Source organism: Bos indicus, chromosome 5, assembly GCF_029378745.1.
Source record: "Bos indicus isolate NIAB-ARS_2022 breed Sahiwal x Tharparkar chromosome 5, NIAB-ARS_B.indTharparkar_mat_pri_1.0, whole genome shotgun sequence".
Lineage (NCBI taxonomy): Eukaryota > Metazoa > Chordata > Mammalia > Artiodactyla > Bovidae > Bos > Bos indicus.
The window spans coordinates 35,024,298-35,043,544 of record NC_091764.1 but is presented as its reverse complement, the minus strand read 5'-3'; the positions used below and the strand labels follow the sequence as shown (position 1 = coordinate 35,043,544).

The 19,247-nt window shown below is 40.0% G+C and overlaps 1 protein-coding gene and 1 non-coding gene across 4 annotated transcripts in view; one reads left to right on the top strand and one right to left on the bottom strand.

Moving 5' to 3' along the window:
• ANO6 (anoctamin 6) overlaps window positions 1-19,247 on the top strand; it is a 234,362-nt gene that overhangs the window by 146,835 nt on the left and 68,280 nt on the right. For all 3 annotated transcript variants that reach the window (XR_011566592.1, XM_019960746.2, XM_019960747.2), the window contains 4 exons: window positions 10,180-10,245; window positions 11,011-11,298; window positions 11,521-11,634; window positions 14,806-14,921. Coding sequence is in view for 2 of the 3 variants with exons in the window: in XM_019960746.2 (XP_019816305.2) it covers window positions 10,180-10,245; window positions 11,011-11,298; window positions 11,521-11,634; window positions 14,806-14,921 (584 nt within the window). In the remaining variant the exon portion in view is untranslated. The remainder of the gene's footprint in view (window positions 1-10,179; window positions 10,246-11,010; window positions 11,299-11,520; window positions 11,635-14,805; window positions 14,922-19,247) is intronic.
• TRNAH-AUG (transfer RNA histidin (anticodon AUG)) lies at window positions 5,504-5,577 on the bottom strand. Its single transcript has one exon. It is a non-coding gene; the product is annotated as a tRNA-His (tRNA).

The window sequence follows — 19,247 nt, the reverse complement described above, 5'->3', positions numbered from 1 at the left end:
TATCCCATGGAGTCTCCTAAAGGAGAAGGTGTGATTGAGTCAACTTAACATCGACTTGTATTCTCCAAATTGAAGAAATAAAGGGATGGCAGAAGGGGATTATGAAGAATCAGAATAGTATAAAAAATTTCCTAAAAATGACATTTTTGCCACAAATAGTCCATGAAAAATATTATGCTGGGTTAAATGCTGGTGACAACTCCTGTTGGGTGGTTTCACCTCCTCAGATAACTTTTGGTAGATGTTCTGTCTTTTGTTTTTGGATATGAAATCAGGTTTGGCTTTAACTCCTTAATATTTTAAACTAAAGCAGGAAGTTCTTTATATTTTTATCTCCTTCCTTTACACTCCACTTGCTTAAACTAAGATTGTAGGTTAAAAGGAATAAATTAAATTAGAATCAGCAGTTTCAAATTACAACTACAAGATGTGTTGCTGGTATAAGCATATTTGGTTTTATTTTTGTGTACTCAGCACAGGAGAAGTGAATCCAAATCTTGCTTCGTATTTCCAAAATGGGATGTGTCCTTGGGTCTAATCCTTAAAAACAGACAAATGCAGAGGACAGTGAAATTCTGAAAAGTAAAATCTGTTTATTCTACTTCATCTCAGAAAGAGGTGGAGAAGAGAAAAATCCTTTTCCAGATTAGTCCTTCTGAGTTAGTTCTGAATGAAAAAGCTGTCATTTGCCCTAGACAAACAGGTACTTGTGCCTCATTTTCTGTAAAAGGGTAAAGAGCTGGGCAACATCAACTATACCAAATTCTCAAACAGAACAGGCATGAAGAAAATAAATAATCATAAAAGAAGTGCTTGCTTATGTGCACAGAAAAGATATGCTCTAAGAAAATAGTATTTCCTAAACAACTTATGGTTGCTGGGAGGGAAGGGATAGTTAGGGACTTTGGGAAGGCCACATACACACTGATGTGTTAAAATGGATGACCAGCGAGGACCTATTGTATAGCACATGGAACTCTGTTCATCGTTACATGCCAGCCTGAATGGGATGGGGTTTGGGAGAGAATGGATACATGTATATGTATGGCTGAGTTCCTTCACTGTTCACCCAAAACTACCACAACATTGTTAATGGGCTAAACCTCAATGCACAATAAAAAGTTTAAAGTTTGGGGGAAAAAAGAAAATAGTATTTCTTAAATTTGCCTGATGATAAGAATAGTCTGCTTTGCATGTTAAAACTAGATTATCCAGGCCTGTCCTGTATGTACTGAGCCAACATGTAGAGAAGAGAGGCCCTAGAATCTGCATTGTAACTAGGGCGCTTCAGGCTGTTCATAGAAGCAGGTAGAAAACACTGCCCTGAAGTGTTTACAGTAGTTATCCTAGCTGCTGCTGCTGCTAAGTCGCTTCAGTCGTGTCCGACTCTGTGCGACCCCATAGGCGGCAGCCCACCAGGCTCCCCCGTCCCCGGGATTCTCCAGGCAAGAACACTGGAGTGGGTTGCCATTGCCTTCTCCAATGCATGAAAGTGAAAAGTGAAAGTGAAGTCACTTAGTCGTATCCGACCCTCAGCGATCCCATGGACTGCAGCCTTCCAGGCTCCTCTGTCCATGGGGTTTTCCAGGCAAGAGTACTGGAGTGGGGTGCCATCGCCTTCTCCGAGTTATCCTAGCAGTGGATTGATAACAGGTGATTTTTTTTTTTTTTCCTTCTTGGAAAATTTCTAAGTTACCATTTATTTATTTTCATAATTACACCAAAAATGCTAATTTAAAAAGAAAAGTTGGAAATAAGCTTCAGCTACATATTCACTTCCTTTCTATGCTTGTCATTTAGGACGCTTGTCTGTTTTCTATCTCCTTATGAACATATGTCACCTAAATCAGTCCACTAACATTCAATGTTTTATCAACAACACGTGAATTTAAGTCCCAATTAAATAATGTATTCCTGCTTACCAGACCTTACCAAGTAAGAAGCACTTTGAGTAATTAGAAAGAAATATTTTTGCACAAATTAAGTCCCTTTGGTTTACTTCTTACCCAACTCCATAGGCGTAACAAAGATTGGCAAGTTGAGAAGTACAGTGACAGCAGCGTCAGTATTTTGCCTGACAAAGCTGGAAGAATATTTGAAATAAATCTATTTCATTAATCTCAACTGATTTATGCTGATATATTATCATCAGAGTGTATTTAGCAATCTTCTTAGACATTGCAACCCCTGCTTTTTATGCAATAAAGCAGAGCAACATAAAGGAAATGGTAGAAATTGGTGTTTAAAATCAGTATTATTACTGTATAATTCACAAGCAAGTCCTTCCCAACAATGACTTTATTAAGCCAAATGAGATGTGCAATCTCAGGTGCTTAGGGGACAGAAAACTGCCTTAATTATGCCAGTCTGTCCTTTGTGATTTTGATTGCTTTATTCTTTATTTCTCTGACAGCTTTATTAACCTCCCATAAGAGGTATGAATAAAATTTCAGTTTCTGGGGTGGGATAAGTGCTCTTGTCCTTCTCTACTTTGAACCCCAAGTACCATTCTCCACTGACAGTAGCAGAATCATGTGCCTCTTTTTGTGATGTCCGTAGATCCTCAGTGATTATAGTCTCTTTGGCTTTGCTAGAAGTAGGTTGAAAAGAAAGAGAGAGATCCAGGTTACAGTGCCAGGGAATTTACTCTCCTAGAGACAGAGGAACTTACAACATAATCTCGCATATGACTGGGCTTTTTTCAGAGCCAGTCAGTCTGGTTTAATCATTTTGTGCTGCCGAATACACACCATAGACTATAAACATAGGTTTAGATTCTTACCTGTAAGGTTTCCAATAAGGTACATAGATAATTTTTAGTTAAAAACCTTGTGGCCTCAGATACTCATTTATTCAGCAAATATTTATTAAGAAATGAGTATGTCATTCAATATGCAATATTAATTTTCTTTCATTTTTAACATGGAAGACAGCTCTACCCTAATTTTTTTTAAATGTCAGGAACACGGTTACTTATCCAAGTGTAAATTCTACACTGCAGTAAAGCTGATGATCTCATATTAAATAGATTTAAGCAATCTTTTCTTAAGTAAGCAGTCTTTTCCTGATGTATTCCTGTTTGACAAATATAGCACATATGCTAATTTACTTTAGCAACCTGACAAACCAAGAAAACTGGTTTGATCAATTTTTAAAATATTCCACTAGTTCTTTGTGAACTGCCATGCCAAAGGGAAATAACAAGAACTGTCTTATTAAAGTAACACCAAGGTGATATATTAACATGTTTAAGCAAATAAAAATGCCCTTTCCTTGGTTCAACTATTTAAGTATTTATAGTTAGTAATAAAACAGAGGGCATTATAAACCAACTCCAAGATCTGCCAGTTATCAAGAGATATCAGGTAAATATCTTACAAGGTCTTTGTAAAGAACCAAATAAGAACTAAAATTGCATACGCTATAGTATAACTTTTTCTCAGTGGCAGTACAGCAATATCTATTAAAGAAGTTTAAGTTGTATGCACTTTTCAACAATTCTGCATCTAGGACTTTATTCTGAGGAGGATACACAAAACTTATTCTACAAGAATTTTCATAATTATGAAAAATTAGAAACAACTAAAACATTCAACAGTTTGTGAATAAATAGTTTGTTTTGTATATGTATTCACTTATAGTTTAGATTCCTCGTATAAATGGTATTATGTAGCAGTTGTCTTTGACTTATTTCACTACGCCTAATAGTCTCTGGGTCTATCCATGTTGTTGCAAATGGAAATATGTCATTCTTTTTACAGCTGAGTAGCATTCCACTGTGTGTGTGTGTGTGTGTGTGTGTGTGTGTATGTGTGTACCTGAGCTCACAAGTGTGTGTGTATCACATCTTCTTAAGACAATCACTGGATTGTGTCCACATCTTGGCTCTTGTATATAGTACTGCTATGAACATTGGGATGCATGTATCTTTTCAAATTAGAGTTTTTGTTTTTTCCAGTATATACCCAGGAGTGGAATTGTTGGATAACATGGTAATTGTAGTTTAGTTTTTTGAGGAAACTCCATACTGGCTTCACCAGTGGCTGTACCAGTTTACATTCCAATCATCAGTGTACAGGAATTTCCTTTTCTCCACATTCTTGACAGCATTTGTTATTTGTTGACTTTTTAATATTAGTCACTCTTACAGCTGTGAGGCAATATATCATTGTGTTTTTTAAAAATCTTTTTATTTATTTATTTGGCTGTGCCAGCTCTTAGTTATGGCATGTGGGATCTTCAGTCTTTGTTGTGGCATGCAGGATCTTTAGTCGTGGCATGCAGCCTCTTAGTTGTGGCATGTGGGATCGAGTTCCCCGACCAGGGATTGAACCTGAGCTCCCTCCATTGGGAATGTGGAGCCTTAGATTGAACGTGGAGCCCCCTCCATTGGGAACGTGGAACTGAACCACCAGGGAGACCTTCTCCTTATGGTTTTGATTTGCATTTGTCTAATAATTAATGGTGTTGAGCATCTTTTCATGTGCCTGTTAGTCATCTGTATGTCTTCTTTTTTGCAAAAATGTCTGCCCATTTTAAAATCAGCATTTCTTTTTAATATATTGAGTTATGTGAGCTGTTTACATATTTTAGTTATTAGCCCCTTTTTGGCCTCATAATTTGCAAATCTCTCTTCTCATTTTCTTTTCATTGTCTTTTCCTTTCATTGATGGTGTCCTTTGCTGTTCAGAAATGTTTAAGTTGGATTAGGTCCTATTTGTTTATTTTTGCTTTTATTTCTTTTTCCTTGGGAGACTTAGCTAAGAAAATATTGCTATAATTTATGTCTGAGAATGTTTTGCTTGTATTTTCTTCTAGGAGTTTTATGATGTCATATCTTATACTTAGGGCTTTAAATTAGTCTTTAAACCATTTTAAGTTTTTATTTTTGTATATGGTATGAAGGAATGTTCTGATTTCATTGTTTTGCATGTAGCTGTCCAGCTTCTCCAGCACCACTTATTGAAGACACTCTCTTCTCCATTGTATATTTCTGCCTCCTTTATCATAAATTAATTGACCATAAACGAGTAGGTTTATTTCTGGGCTGTCTATTCTGTTCCATTGATCTGTGTGTCTGTTTCTGAGCCAATACCTTGCTTTTTTTTTTTTTTTTTTTGATTAGTTTAGTTTTGTAGTATAGTTTGAAGTCTAGAAGGGTTATACCTCCAGTCTTGTTCTTTTCTCCCAGGATTGCTTTGGCAACTCTGGGTCATTTGTGCTTCCATATAAATTTCAGAATTATTTGTTCTGTGAAAAATGTCATGGGTATTTTGATAGAGAGTGCATTCAATCTGTCATACTACTTTAAGTAGTATGACCATTTTAACAGTATTAATTCTTTCTTCAGAGAATGAAAAGGATATATGAAAGTGAAGTCACTAAGTTGTGTTTGACTTTTTGTGACCCCATGGACTGTAGCCTACCAGGCTTCTCCGTCCATTCATGAGATTTTCCAGGCAAAAGTACTGGAGTGGGTTGCCATTTCCTTCTCCAGGGGGATCTTCCTGACCCAGGGATCGAACCTGGGTCTCCCGCATCATAGGCAGACACTTTTACCAACTGAGCCACCAGGGAAGTCCAGAAGGATATATACATCCATTATATATCAAAGAAGGTAACCTGAGGACTGGGACAATATAGTGTATAGAGTCAAGAGGAGAGTGAGCTAAATGACTCAGATTTAAGATCCAGTTCCTGGAGTTCTGGTAAAATAATGTCATTGGTATCCCGTGGGAGGGATTAAGCTGTCACTGGGTGTACACTGTGGAAGCTAAATGATTAGGGTTGCTTGTTTTTGTTATGGTGTTTGACATTAGATAAAAGAGGTGAGCCTCTGAGGCTTACAAGGTAGAGAGGACTTTTTTTTTTTTTTTTTTTTAAGGAATAAAGGAGGCTGAGCATATTTGAAGACAGAGAAAGGAAATAACAATGGTTAACATGTCTTATTATGGGCTTATTATGTGTCAGGCCTTATGCTGAGGACTTTATACTTATGAAGCTATTTCTTACACCACCTTTGAGATGAAGCCACTGATACTTGCAGAGTTTATTTGCCCAACGTCACAGAGCTAGCAAATGGTAGGACCAGGATTTAAATTTTGACTCGGAATCTAACCATGTCTAGTTTGCACCATGCCGCTTGTCACGGTCATGGCTGATGCAGCGGATACAGCCAAGGCAGGAGTAGTTTGTGTTTGGTATGCGTGATGATGCAACTGCCCTCTCGTGGGGCTAGTTCTTTGCAGGTTCTCTGAACTGGCCCCCTTTTGTTATCTGGTAATTTAGACTCCCAGGGGATCAAGAGATGTCTTCCTGCTCTGGGTACCCTGGAGCTATTTGGTGCTAGCACGTTCCAGAATTAAACTCTATCTCTCTTTCTCCATCATGTCCTGTAATGCCCCTAAGTAAAAGTTCTTGGAGCGCTGTGGGGGAAGGGGAGCTCAGGAAAGAGGCGCCTGGTTGCTACACTACATTCCTCAGTCAATTCCCACAAAACCGGTAGCCATCCATGCACCATCCACTCATTCCTTCTTTCATCAGACATCTGTTGCTTGTTTCTTCCACTTTAGGCCCATTCTAAGTGCTAAGGATATCAAGATTAAAAGACAGACATCCCTAGGGACAGGAATGATAACCCTTTAAAGAGCAGCCAGGCCTGAGGGAGGATTTTATATTCTTTAAGAAAAGAAACATTTAAGGTGTTTGTTTGCTGAATAAGAGCAATGAAGATAAAGGACTGAAAAGAGAAGGTATTGCCGAAGCAAACTCAGGAAAAACAGGAAAAAGGTGTGATCTCCTGATACCCAGGAGAAAGATGGTGTCCTCCTAAGAGAGGCGGCATGCACAGGACTTTTTGTGAGTGGCTGCATTTGTCTGAGGAAGGAGACCACAGCGCTTGAAGCGTCCTGAAGTGAAGTGTCGAATGCAAGGAGCACCTTCAAACTTTTGGAGCCACTCCCCAGTGGAGGAGGGGGGCCAGGAAGGGGACAGTTGTGCATCACGGTATGCTTTTGGTGGGAACTGTGGAATTTTATGAGTTAACACAGGTATGTGGTTTCTTACTACCATCACTTCATTGTTCACACACCCATTAAGCCACCCAAGAAGCTGCCCTTTTAACTGATTCTCCTAGCCTTCTAGAAACTGTGTTGCTAGAGAAGATGCTTGAGAACCCCTTGGACTGCAAGGAGATCAAGCCAGTCAATCCTAAAGGAAATCAGTCCTGAATATTCATTGGAAGGACTGATGCTGAAGCTCTAGTACTTTAGCTGCCTGATGGGAAGAGCTGACTCACTGGAAAAGCTGGGAAAGATTGAGGGCAGGAGGAGAAGGGATGACAGAGGATGAGGTGGTTGGATGGCATCATTGACTCAATGGACATGAGTCAGAGCAAACTCTGGGAAATTGTGAGGAACAGGGAAGCCTGGAGTGCTGCCGTCCATGGGGTTGCAAAGAGTCGGACACGGCTGAGTGACTGAACAACAACCACCTAGTCATCTAACTAGAAGGACATTTGTTCATGTGAGCTAAAAGCCTTGAGTCTGAGCTTTCACATCCTAACTGAAATTATTGCTGCCTGACTCCAAAAGACAGTTGAATTCTACTTATGACCTCTAGTGGGACAAGCTGGGTCGCCATTTGTACAACCTCAGGTTGAGGCATCTCCCCAGAAAGAGAGGAAGTCAGAGTGTCCGGTCTGCACAGAACACCCCTCCCTATACTGCACAGTGATTTTGCTTTTAGCCTAACAGATTTTCCCTAGTTCATCGTTATTACCCTATTAGGATTCTTGCTGGCAAGTAACAGAAATTAGCTCTAATTTAAGCAGACAAAGAAACAAAGAGTCTATTAGTAAAGAATATTAGGGAGCTCACAGATTCATTGGAAGACTCGGACAAACAAAACCTGGAGACGAGGCAGCCAGAGTCAGTGCTCCAAATTCCATTTCACAGCTGGTCTGGGACAAAGCAAGGTTGCTCCCCATGGTCCAGAACTGCTTCTGGTCACTTCTGACCAGCAGTCCTCCCTGAAAGCTCCTGCTGAGACCTCTGCCACTGCTGTCACTGGCTCCCATTCTCCCAGCCACCCCAGGAGGAGTTCTGCTTGGCCTGACTTCTTTGCATCTCCAGCTTCTGATTAGAGTCTTAAGTGGTCTGCTTAATAGCTACTCACTTGCCAGTAGCTGAACTCATGGGAGACAAGGAATAGGTGTGTCTATTTTTATTCGCTGTAGGGGACGTGGGGCTCTGGCGGGAGTGGAAATGCTGAGTGGTTATATAGAATGACGGGTGTCCATTACAGTGCCTTAGACCCATGAATGAGTGTTCCAGTCCTTTTGTATTGGACACAGTCCTAGATCCCTGGATGCTGACTTTGTAGATCCTCTGCAGCAGACCATTTCAGATTCCTCTTTGAATCTTTATCACTTTGAAGAGTGCTCTCAGGAAATGTTTGTAGAACAAATTAATGTTTGTTGAGTATATTCTTTCAACAAACATGTATTGGGCACGTACTCCTGCTGAGTACTCTGTCAGGTGTGGCTGGAAAGATCAGAAATGCTTTTACACAATAGTAAAGAAAGACTCCATCTGGAACAATGCTTGGGCTGCCATGCAGGAATTGAAGTATGAGGGTTTGAGTCTAAGGTGAAGAAATACTGCTTGGGTACCAAGCAGAGTGGGTCTGAACCACCTTCCCAATTGACGTGGACAGATGGTGAATGAGGGGTAGAGAAGACTGAAAATCCTAGCAGAGTGCACTGCAGAGATAGGGGGTGGGAGGCGGGCAGAGGGGGCAGCCACCTGCTGGGAACAATGGGAAAGCTGTACCTCCACACCCGCATCCCACCCCCTAGCTCTCATCTCACTGGCCTTTCCTAATAATAAGTTTGGCTTATTTGTGTATAGCACTTGATGTTTTTCTCTAAGTGACTATTTTGTGCTCATGTGTAACAAACGTATTATATTTGTAAAGCTCTTAGAACAGTGTCTGGCACAGTAAGTATTAATACTATATAACTTTATTAAATATATGAAAATAAAGCAATATTCTGTTTCTCATACTTCCACAAAATATATTAGGGATTCCACTGGCACTCACATTAAGTCAAATGCCAGGTGTATTTTTTCACCTTGGACCTTTTTACATGCAGCGTCCACTTTAATTTATTAGGTGCTTTCTATGTTCTAGGTGCTGTATGTGGCACAGCAGCTGAGCTCCCTCTCTGCCCGTCCACAGTGGGCAGAGCATGGGCACAGTGGCCTGACTGCCCAACCCACTAGATACAGAACATTGGCCCAGTAATTCCTCTCTATCCTGTTAACTGCTGAAGTTAAAAACTGATTTTAATGCAGCATTTTTAGTTGTCTTCAGTGGGAGAATTGGTCCAGTTCACCTCCTGTGATTACTAAAGATGGAAATTCTAGTTTATATTTTATGTGGTTTTGTTTTTGTTTTTTAGAAATATATTCTTCCTTTACTCCCTCTGTTTTTAACATCTTAGTTGAGATATGTTTCACTATGTGGTTCATATAAATGGCCCTGTAACATTGTCAGATGTATTATCAGTTCATTTGGTAGATTTAGGTGTGTGTTTTATAGCTTCACTAACATTTCAATCTTACAAAGAGAAAAATTTCTTACCTTTTACCAAAATTGTGTGTTGTTTTATTAAAATTGGTCAAGGCATGTAAAGATGAAATATATACATCCAAAACCAAACTATTTCAATGTCTGATGTAGAAACAAAATTATAATAATCTAGAATGTCAGATCTGGACTGTAACTCTGGTATATTCCATGGGTGAGCGGGACTCCAAAACCTCCACTTATGTATACAATCTGTCATAAGCCAAAAAAAGTCTTTGAAATTGTGCCAAAGCTGGAGATTTTTATGTACCTCAAGTGGCCAGAAACCTACAGGACAACCAAGGGTCCTCCAGAGTCGCAGGAGAATCCAGTTATTCTCACAGCATTGCCTCTGAGGAGTCTCAACCCACACGCCACCAACAGGCAGAGCACCTCCGTTGCTTCTGTGCTGTTTTGAGCAAATGTATCTCTTCATTAAGTTCAAATTGGTTTGATTTTTTTTTTAATTAAAAAAACACATAGGTCCCCTCCCCCCCACCCGCCCGGGTAAAACTGAAGGCCTAACATATTTCCAATTTCTTTTGGCAGAGAAAAAGACAAGCATATGAATCTAACCTCATCTGTGATGGTCTGCAGCTAGAAGCAACCAGATCCGTAAGTGTCAGACCCTTTCCAACCGCCAGCTGACTGTTGCTCCTGGGAACTAGCCTGTCACTCAGAGTGCTGGAAAGGCATTTGAAACATGTAACCCCAGCCACGCCTTAACTGCAGGCTGGGACGGGAGTCAGTCAGAATCTGCACTATAGAGTATATGTTTGTTGCTGATAAAAACCATGGATCTTTCTTAATAGCCAAAGAATCTAATAATAAATCTATGTATGAATAGAACCTTTTTAAAGATTTTTATATAATACAAATGATAGTTTACCCCCCAAAAATTAGAAAATGTTAGAATAGTGGAATTGAAAATCATCTGTACTTTATCCATAAATAATCTTGTCCTAAATATGTTCTTTTACTCAAATATATACATTTTTCCCTTAAAAGGAAATTATCATTTCACAGTTTTAAAGTTTGCTTTTCTCTCTTTATCATATAATAAATGCATTTATATATTAATAAATATAGTTCTTTTAAATCCTTTTTAATCACATAATGACATTGAACAGATATATAATAAATTAAACAGCCTTCTCCTTGGTCTAAGAAATTTTAAAACTTGTCATTACAATAACACTACAATATAATGTTTTTATGTTTAGTTACTAATTTGGACTAATAACACATTTGCTTTTCTTCATCTAAAATACTGGTGATTTTATGAAAGAACTAAAACATAAGAATAATCTGTTTTAAATTTGTGAAAATATCAGTAGTTGATTTGGTTTCCTGGTTTGTATGCTTATCCTTTCAATATAGCTTGTGGATGACAAGCTCGTATTTGTAAAAGTACATGCCCCATGGGAGGTGCTATGTACCTATGCAGAGATAATGCACATCAAATTGCCTCTGAAACCCAATGATCTGAAAACCCGGTCCTCAGCCTTTGATAATTTCAACTGGTTTACCAAACTCCTCCAAGTGGATGAAAGTATCATCAAGCCAGAGCAAGAGTTTTTCACTGCCCCGTTTGAGAAGAACCGCATGAATGACTTTTACATTCAAGATAGAGACACATTCTTCAATCCAGCCACCAGAAGCCGCATTGTAAGTCTAAACCCAATTTAGCTGCTGTCTTGGGGTGATTTAAAACCTACTGTTGAATAATTAGTGGTTTAATTTGGTTGGTTTGGTTTGGGTTTTATAAGCTCCCCAAAAAAAAAGAAAGAAAGAAAAGTAATACACCTACAGATTCCTGTTAGGACAGGAAGCAATGATTGGCTAGTTACACTGTATAAACTACACACTCTATTTTGGAATCTTTTTTAGGTTTACTTCATTCTTTCTCGGATAATGTACCAAGTAAGGGACAATGTTAAAAAGTTTGGGATTAACAAACTCGTAAACTCTGGAATCTACAAGGCCGCTTTCCCTCTCCATGATGTAAGTCAAATGGCAAAAATGAAATAAAATATCTAAAATGTATTCTAATGTTAGGGAAAGGCTAACCTTCTTGAACTTGTTTCTTCCTTGGTAAAATGAAGAGGACATATTGCAAGATTGTAAGTTCATTTAGGGCAGGAATCGTGTTGTATTGTTTACTGCTGAATCCCAGGCACAGGGAAAAACCCTTAGTTAAAATGAGTGAACGAATGAATAGACAGCATTTCCCAGAGTTAATGTGTGGACCAATTAAGAGCATAGACTCAGACTCAAACATCTTTCGAGCTGGAGGATCTTGTGAAAGTCACTTAACCTCTCTATTCATCAATTTCCTCGTCAGTAAAATGGGGATAATAATAATTCCTATCTCGTAGAGTTGTTATGAGGATCAGTTCATCCACATGGATGTTAGAACAGTTCGTGGCACATAATAAGTACTATATATCTGTCAGCTGTTTTCATAATTACTGACAGATATTATTATCAACCAGAAAAGTATTGGTTCTTTGTAAGAAAAATATGTTAGATCATTTCATTTACCATTTTCTGGAATTCAGGCAGGCATTTTCTCCTCTGAAATAACCATCTTCAAACTGTGTCCTGGAATATCACAGGGCTTCTAAAAAGGCATCTGTCAGGGTTCTTGTCAGGATGGCAATACAGCAGAGTGTTGACATTTTTTAAGGACAGCGTACTGAGATGACAGCAACTCCTCAAATTCAAGAGCACTCCTCTAGCTGATAAGATCACTCATGAAATGAAAATTTTAAAATGTGACTGCTGTAGAAGCTTAATGATTCTATAAATGCAAGGATGTTTTACCTAAGCTCTTAAAAGTCTGTCATTAAAATAAATAAAATCCTGTTTTATATTGCTCTGTTACTTTGTTATATTCACTATCAGTTTATCTGGATCTCTGAGGCCAAAGAGTACATCATGAGAAATGCTGGACTGGATGAAGCACAGGCTAGAATCAAGATTGCCAGGAGAAATATCAATAACCTCACATATGCAGATGACACCACCCTTATGGCAGAAAGTGAAGAAGAACTAAAGAACCTCTTGATGAAAGTGAAAGAGCAGAGTGAAAAAGTTGCCTTAAAGTTCAACATTAAGAAAACGAAGATCATGGCATCTGGTCCCATCACTTCATGGCAAATAGATGGGAAAACAGTGGAAACAGTGTCAGACTTTATTTTTGGGGGGGCTCCAAAATCACTGCAGATGGTGACTGCAGCCATAAAATTAAAAGATGCTTTCTCCTTGGAAGAAAAGTTATGACCAACTTAGACAGCATTAAAAAGCAGAGACATTACTTTGTCAACAAAGGTCCATCTAGTCAAAGCTATGGTTTTTCCAGTGGTCATGTATGGATGTGAGAGTTGAACTGTAAAGAAAGCTGAGCACTGAAGGATTGATGCTTTTGAACTGTGGTATTGGAGAAAACTCTTGAGAAAACTCGTTGGACAGCAAGGAGATCCAGCCAGTCCATCCTAAAGGAAATCAGTCCTGAATGTTCATTGGAAGGACTGATGCTGAAGCTGAAACTTCAATACTTTGGCCATCTGATGCGAAGAACTGACTCATTTGTAAAGACCCTGATACTGGGAAAGATTGAAGGCAGGAGGAGTAGGGGACGACAGAGGATGAGATGGTTGGATGGCATCACTGACTCAATGGTCGTGAGTTTGAGTAAACTTTGGGTGTTGGTGATGGACAGAGAGGCCTGGCCTGCTGCAGTCCATGGGGTCACACAGAGTCAGACATGAGTCTGACAGAGTCAGTCTGAGCGACTGAACTGAACTAAAAGGCCAAACAAAGCAAAGACTCATTGATAATCGCTACTGTGAAATACATGTATTTGTGGATGAAGACAGTATTGAAATGTACTGTGTAAGATAATAAAACTGGAACAGCAGGCATGCTCCTTGATACACATGCACAGAGAACTGGGAGCTGGATGAGGAAGCAGATGCTGAGTTTCCTGCTAAAAGACCCAACAGAGCAGTCCAACCTGACAGTCCGTGTATTTTATATTTGTGCACCAACAAGACTAGCAGTGAGCATGATAGAAACTTGGGTACACTTGCAAATAGCTGTCGTGATTATCAGTATGGGATGTCAAGGCTGTGTAGTACTCAGTGGACATCTGCCCATGCCCAGTTCTTTTCCACTAAATCTTCCTGTAATTGCGCTGGTCCCACGTCCAGGCTAAGGGATGATCTCATGAGGTATTTAGAAGGCAGGCAAGTAGAGGTCAGGACTCATGTTAAAAGTTTAATATTAATAATTTTCTGGTTGATAATAACATCTGTCAGTAGTTATTATATGCCAGGGACTTTGAACATTGCTGTGGCTGAGTCGATCATCTTAACAACTCTTTGAGGTGGGTAGAATTATTATCCCCATTTTATTGATGAGGAAATTGATGAATGGAGAGGCTAACTGACTTCCAGAAGGTCATCCAGCTAGCAAGTGGTGGAGCCAGGTAATTCTGATTCTAGTATGAGGGAAGGAAGGTGAGTCAGGTGGAAAGAAGAGAGATTGCATTTAAGCAGAGGCAGGAAGTTTGGTTTCTTGAATAAGCTAAATGTATAACATCACATCAGGCTTTTTTTGTTTATATTCTGTATTTTCACAGAATTACTGCTGAATTGAGGGACAAAAAAGCCTGGGTTTTAGAACTGACGCCGTCACTAAACAGCTGGTTGCTCTGGGTGTCCAAGGAGGGGACTGGGCTGTCAGGCGTTCCTCTGCCATGAGAGTTTGGGCCCTTGAGCTAGCCCAGGTTTTCATTATTTAGAGCTGGTCCACTTACAGTACATTAAGTATCCTCGGGGTTCTCACAAGGTACCTGCGGTGGTCCCTGGGATTCTAACATCCAAGCATTCCTTTCCACCCACATTCACAAATGGCCCTCCAGGCATTAGTATTACTCCTGGTTGAGAATTCCTAAGGACTACATGGTATTTCCCGGAGAAGGCGATGGCACCCCACTCCAGTACTCTTGCCTGGAAAATCCCATGGACAGAGGGGCCTGGTCCGTCCCAGCAAGTGAGACCCCTCATTTAGAAATGACTGTGACATGTTAGGGCCACATTTAGCCAACAGAACACGCAAATGCAAACACATACCGATTGTGATGCTCGTTTCTTTGCTGCTTCTTCCCAGTGCAACTTCAGCACCCCATCGGAGGACCTCAGCTGCCCCAATGAGCGGTACCTTCTGTACAGGGAATGGGCTCATCCTCGAAGCATATACAAAAAGCAGCCCTTGGATCTTATCAGGTGAGTTGTTGTAATGAGCACTCCAGTGGGAAGGGTTCAGGATTGCCCTTGTGGTTTCAAGTGTGACAGTCCTCTAAGAGTATTGCCAGCCAAGGAAGCTCACTGCAGCTCTGGACTTTGTTGCCCAGAATTTTTATTGGGGCCTCATTGCTAGGCATGATTGATTGAGTCACTGCCCACATGGCTTGATCTCCAGCCCCTTTTTCTCCCAGTGGTCCTGCAATATCACATGGTTATCACATGGTTCCAATCATGTGATTGGTCTTTCTGGCCTAGCCAGTCCACATCCTGAATCATCTCATTAGCACAAACTATTTAGGGTCCACCGTGAATAACGAAGTCAGCTTATCTTGGGAAATTCCAAGGTATATGAGGTTACCTCCCAGGAACTGGGACCGAAGATCCACCAAATTCTTCATTAAACAGGAGTAATTGTTAGATTTAGCTTAAATTGTATGATGGTGGTGGTTAGTTGCTAAATTGTGTCTGACTTGTGACCCCATGGACTGTAGGCTGCCAGGCTCCTCTGTCCATGGGATTTCCCAGGCAAGAATTCTGGAGTGGGTAGCCATTTCCTTCTCCAGGGGATCTTCCTGATCCAGAGATGGAACATGGGTCTCCTGCGTTGCAGGTCGATTCTTTACGACCTGAGCCATGATAAGAGATGCCAGTTTTCACTGCTTTCCTGTATCTTCTATTGGGTACCATTTCCAACAGCACAGGAACGTAATGTCCAGCATGCATCTTCTCAAAGCACCAGTGTCGGCTGCTCTCCAGAAACTTACGTTGCTTGGGCAAGGCTGTTGGAGAAAAATAGATCAAGAACAACTAAGCACATAAATAAGTAAACAACATTTCTGAGTGAAATGAAGAAAAATGACACAGTGATGAGATGGAGAGGAACTGGGAAGTGGGGAAGAAAGTGAATCAAGAAAGTTATCTTTGAGTAACTGGCATGTGAGCTGAGATTTGTCTAGTGGGCAGAAAAAAAAAAGCCCAGTATTTTAAGGATCTGGGAAAAAGTCATATCAGGAAGAGAGGCCTCAAGGCACAAAAGTACTTGTTAAGCTTGAGGAAATAGTGAAAACCAGTGCTAAGGGGAAAGACAAAGATGACTCACAAGGTTAGAAGGGTATCAGGAACGTGGAAAGGAGTGTAGACAAGTGCAGTGAAAAACTGCTGCAATATTTTAACCATTTCAGTAATTGTATCTCACTCACATTTTGCAAAGATACTATGGAGACTAAGTGATGGGGGAGGCAGGGAGCAGGGAAAGCCAGTAAGAGGCTATTAGCACAAACCAGATGAGAAGTCCTGGGGCAAATATGGAAGGTGTTTGGGGAGTCAGGTGGACAGGACATGGTTATGGATTGGATATGTGGCATGAGGAGAAGAGGAGGGTCAAGGTGGGCCCGGAACCATGTGCCTGTTCTTCCCATGATGTCTCATTGCCTGTCCACCTGAACTTGGGGAAAACCTCTTAACCTTAAAAGTGAGAATTTTAAAACACTGAAGAATTTTCATTTTGTTTTACGTTTTATTAAGGGAAATTTTGGGCCTCCCGGGTGGTGCTAGTGGTAAAGAATATGCCTACCACTGCAGGAGATGAGATATGGATTTGAACCCTGGGTCAGGAAGATCCCCAGGAGTAGGAAGTGGCAACCCGCTCCAGTGTTCTTGCCTGGAAAATTTCTTGCCTGGCAAGCTGCAGTCCATGGGGCCACAACGAGTCGGACCTGACTGAGCACAAGGGGAGTCTTAAACATATACAATAGTAGAGAGAATAAATTATACAGCAAGTTTGCCTGTGTCTGTCACCCATCTCCAAACATTCTAAACTCATAGTCACCGTTGTTTCATCATTTTTTCTACCTCCTACTGGGTCATTTTGAAGAAAACTCCAAATAACATAACATTTCATTGATAGAATGACAAGGTCTCTTTTAAATATAACCAGAATACTCCTTTTGTTTAAAGTCGTAAAATAATCAGTATTCATGTTTTCCTGTCACAAAAATACATTTTTTAACAGTTTTTTGGTTGTAATCAGTATCCAAACAAGGTCCAGATGTTGCAAGTAACATCTCTCAAATAGCTTCTAATCTATAATTTTCCAATTTCTTTCTTGTTTTCCTCGTAATTGTTTCTCTGTTTTCTATCTGGCTGATTTCATTCTCCCCTGAGGTGTTACTTGTTTCTCTGTCCTGTGTATTTGCTTTAGCGAAGTCATTTGATCCTCATCTCAAGGCTTGATCTGATTGAGATTGAACTTTGCACAAGAAAACTTGTGTGAGTTTCGTATTTCTGTCAGTAGGTATATAATGTCCGGTTGTCTATCTTTTCTGTGATGGTAGCAGCCATTAATGAATGTTGTCTAGATTTGTCATTTCCTCGGGGATTTTATTTGGTCATTTGTTGTTGTTCAGTCATTAAGTTGTGTCCGACTCTTTCCAACCCCATGGACCTCAGCATGCCAGGCTACCCTATGCACTATCACTCAGAGTTTGCTCAGATTCATGTCCGTTGAGTCCGTGATTCCAACCACCTCATCCTGTCGCCCCCTTCTCTTCCTGCCCTCAATCTTTCCCAGCATCAGGGTCTTTGCCAGTGAGTCAGCTCTTCACATCAGGTAGCCAAAGTACTAGAGTATGATTTCTTCCTTTATTTACTAGTTGGATTAGAATCATAAAGAAACAGTTTCTCTCATTAACTCAGATACCCTGTAGAATAAAATTTTGGAAAAGGATGTTTATATACATGTCAGTATTTGAAGCTGATATTTACATGAGGGTTCTATTCCATTATTTTCATTTTGTACTAAACCTATAGCATCTGTTGGCAGAGTGATTGGTTTGATGGCTTTTTAATCATTCTTTATGGGTTTTTATTTGGGGGCAGGGGTTCTATGAAGAAAACAATTTCCCCAGGATTTTAAGTACCTTTTGCTAAGGAAAATACATTTAACTATTCCCTGCCCCTGGCCCACCTGTCCCCTTTGATGCTTCTGTCAACTTAAAAATGAAATGTACAACATGAGTGTTGTGAGTTAAGTTTTATTTGGGGCAAAATGAGCCCAGAGACAGCATCTCAGCTCTGAGAAACTGCTCCAGAGAGGCAGCGGGAGAGGTCCGTATATATATATGTGATTTTGATGAAGGGGGAATACATGCAGTCAAGCACATATTTTTTTTGCAGAATGTTTCTGCTAGTCATGAGGAAACATCTTCACCATGAAGAATTTTAGTGCTTTTCTAGATATGAGGAGATACAAGAATTGAGCTCATAAAATCAGCTTCTGAAAAGATTTAACTATCTGAAGACCTGTTCTGCCAGTTTTCCTCAGAGCACAGAGTGCCTCATTTCTGCTCTTTACCCTGAGCACCTTTCAGGGGATGCCAAACATCAGCAGCTGCATGATTTAATCCTTGTAGAGGTAGATGGCAAGAGCCAGTGGCAAGTGTCAATTTGCAGTTGACACTTCCCATTAGTAACCCCTTGAGCACTCAGGATGTTAAACCTTCCTCTCTGGTTCCCAGGGATTAGCAGAGGGAAAATGAACTCTTTCCCAAAAAGCAAGTCAGGCAAACTGGAAAAAACACCTGGAGGAAACAGACCTTGCACAGAAAAAAAAAAAAAAAAGCAAGTTTCCTATAACACTCACTCAGAGTGCTAAGAGAATACATGATATCCACAATACAAAAACAGGGTTCTAGTTTAAAGAAAAGTAAAGAAAGGATCATTCTGAGAGTAACATGTAGCTCTTAGGAATCAAAAATGAGCAGAATGGGGGGAAAAAAACCAGCAGCAGTATTAAAAAATGATGTTGAAGAAATTGTACCAAACATGAAGTCAAAATATGAAGACACAGGGGAAAAGATAAAAATTTAAAAATCAGTCCAGGATGCACAATGAACAAAAAATAAGAATGCTAAAAATAAGACCAGAGAAAATGTGAGGAGGAAATGAGAGAAATATTTCAAGACAAATATCTGAACTGAAAAACTGAGCACCCTGAGTCTCTGCGTGGACACAGCATGCAGAGCACCCAGCTTGGAGAATGGACAGGGAGCCATCAAGTCACTGAAATGTGACTTCTCAAACACTGGAGCAGAGAGAAGGTCCTGCAAGCTTCCAGAAAGAAAATCAGGCTTCATACAAAGGAGCAAGACTCAGAATAGCTTTGAATTTCTCAGCATCAACACTTCAAGGTACAAGAAAAGAGAGCAACAGTTTCATATTGCCAAGGAAGATGATTTTTTTTTAACTCACTGTCCCATATATGGCCAAATTCTTCATTCAGTGTGAGGAAATTTTCATAATTTAAAT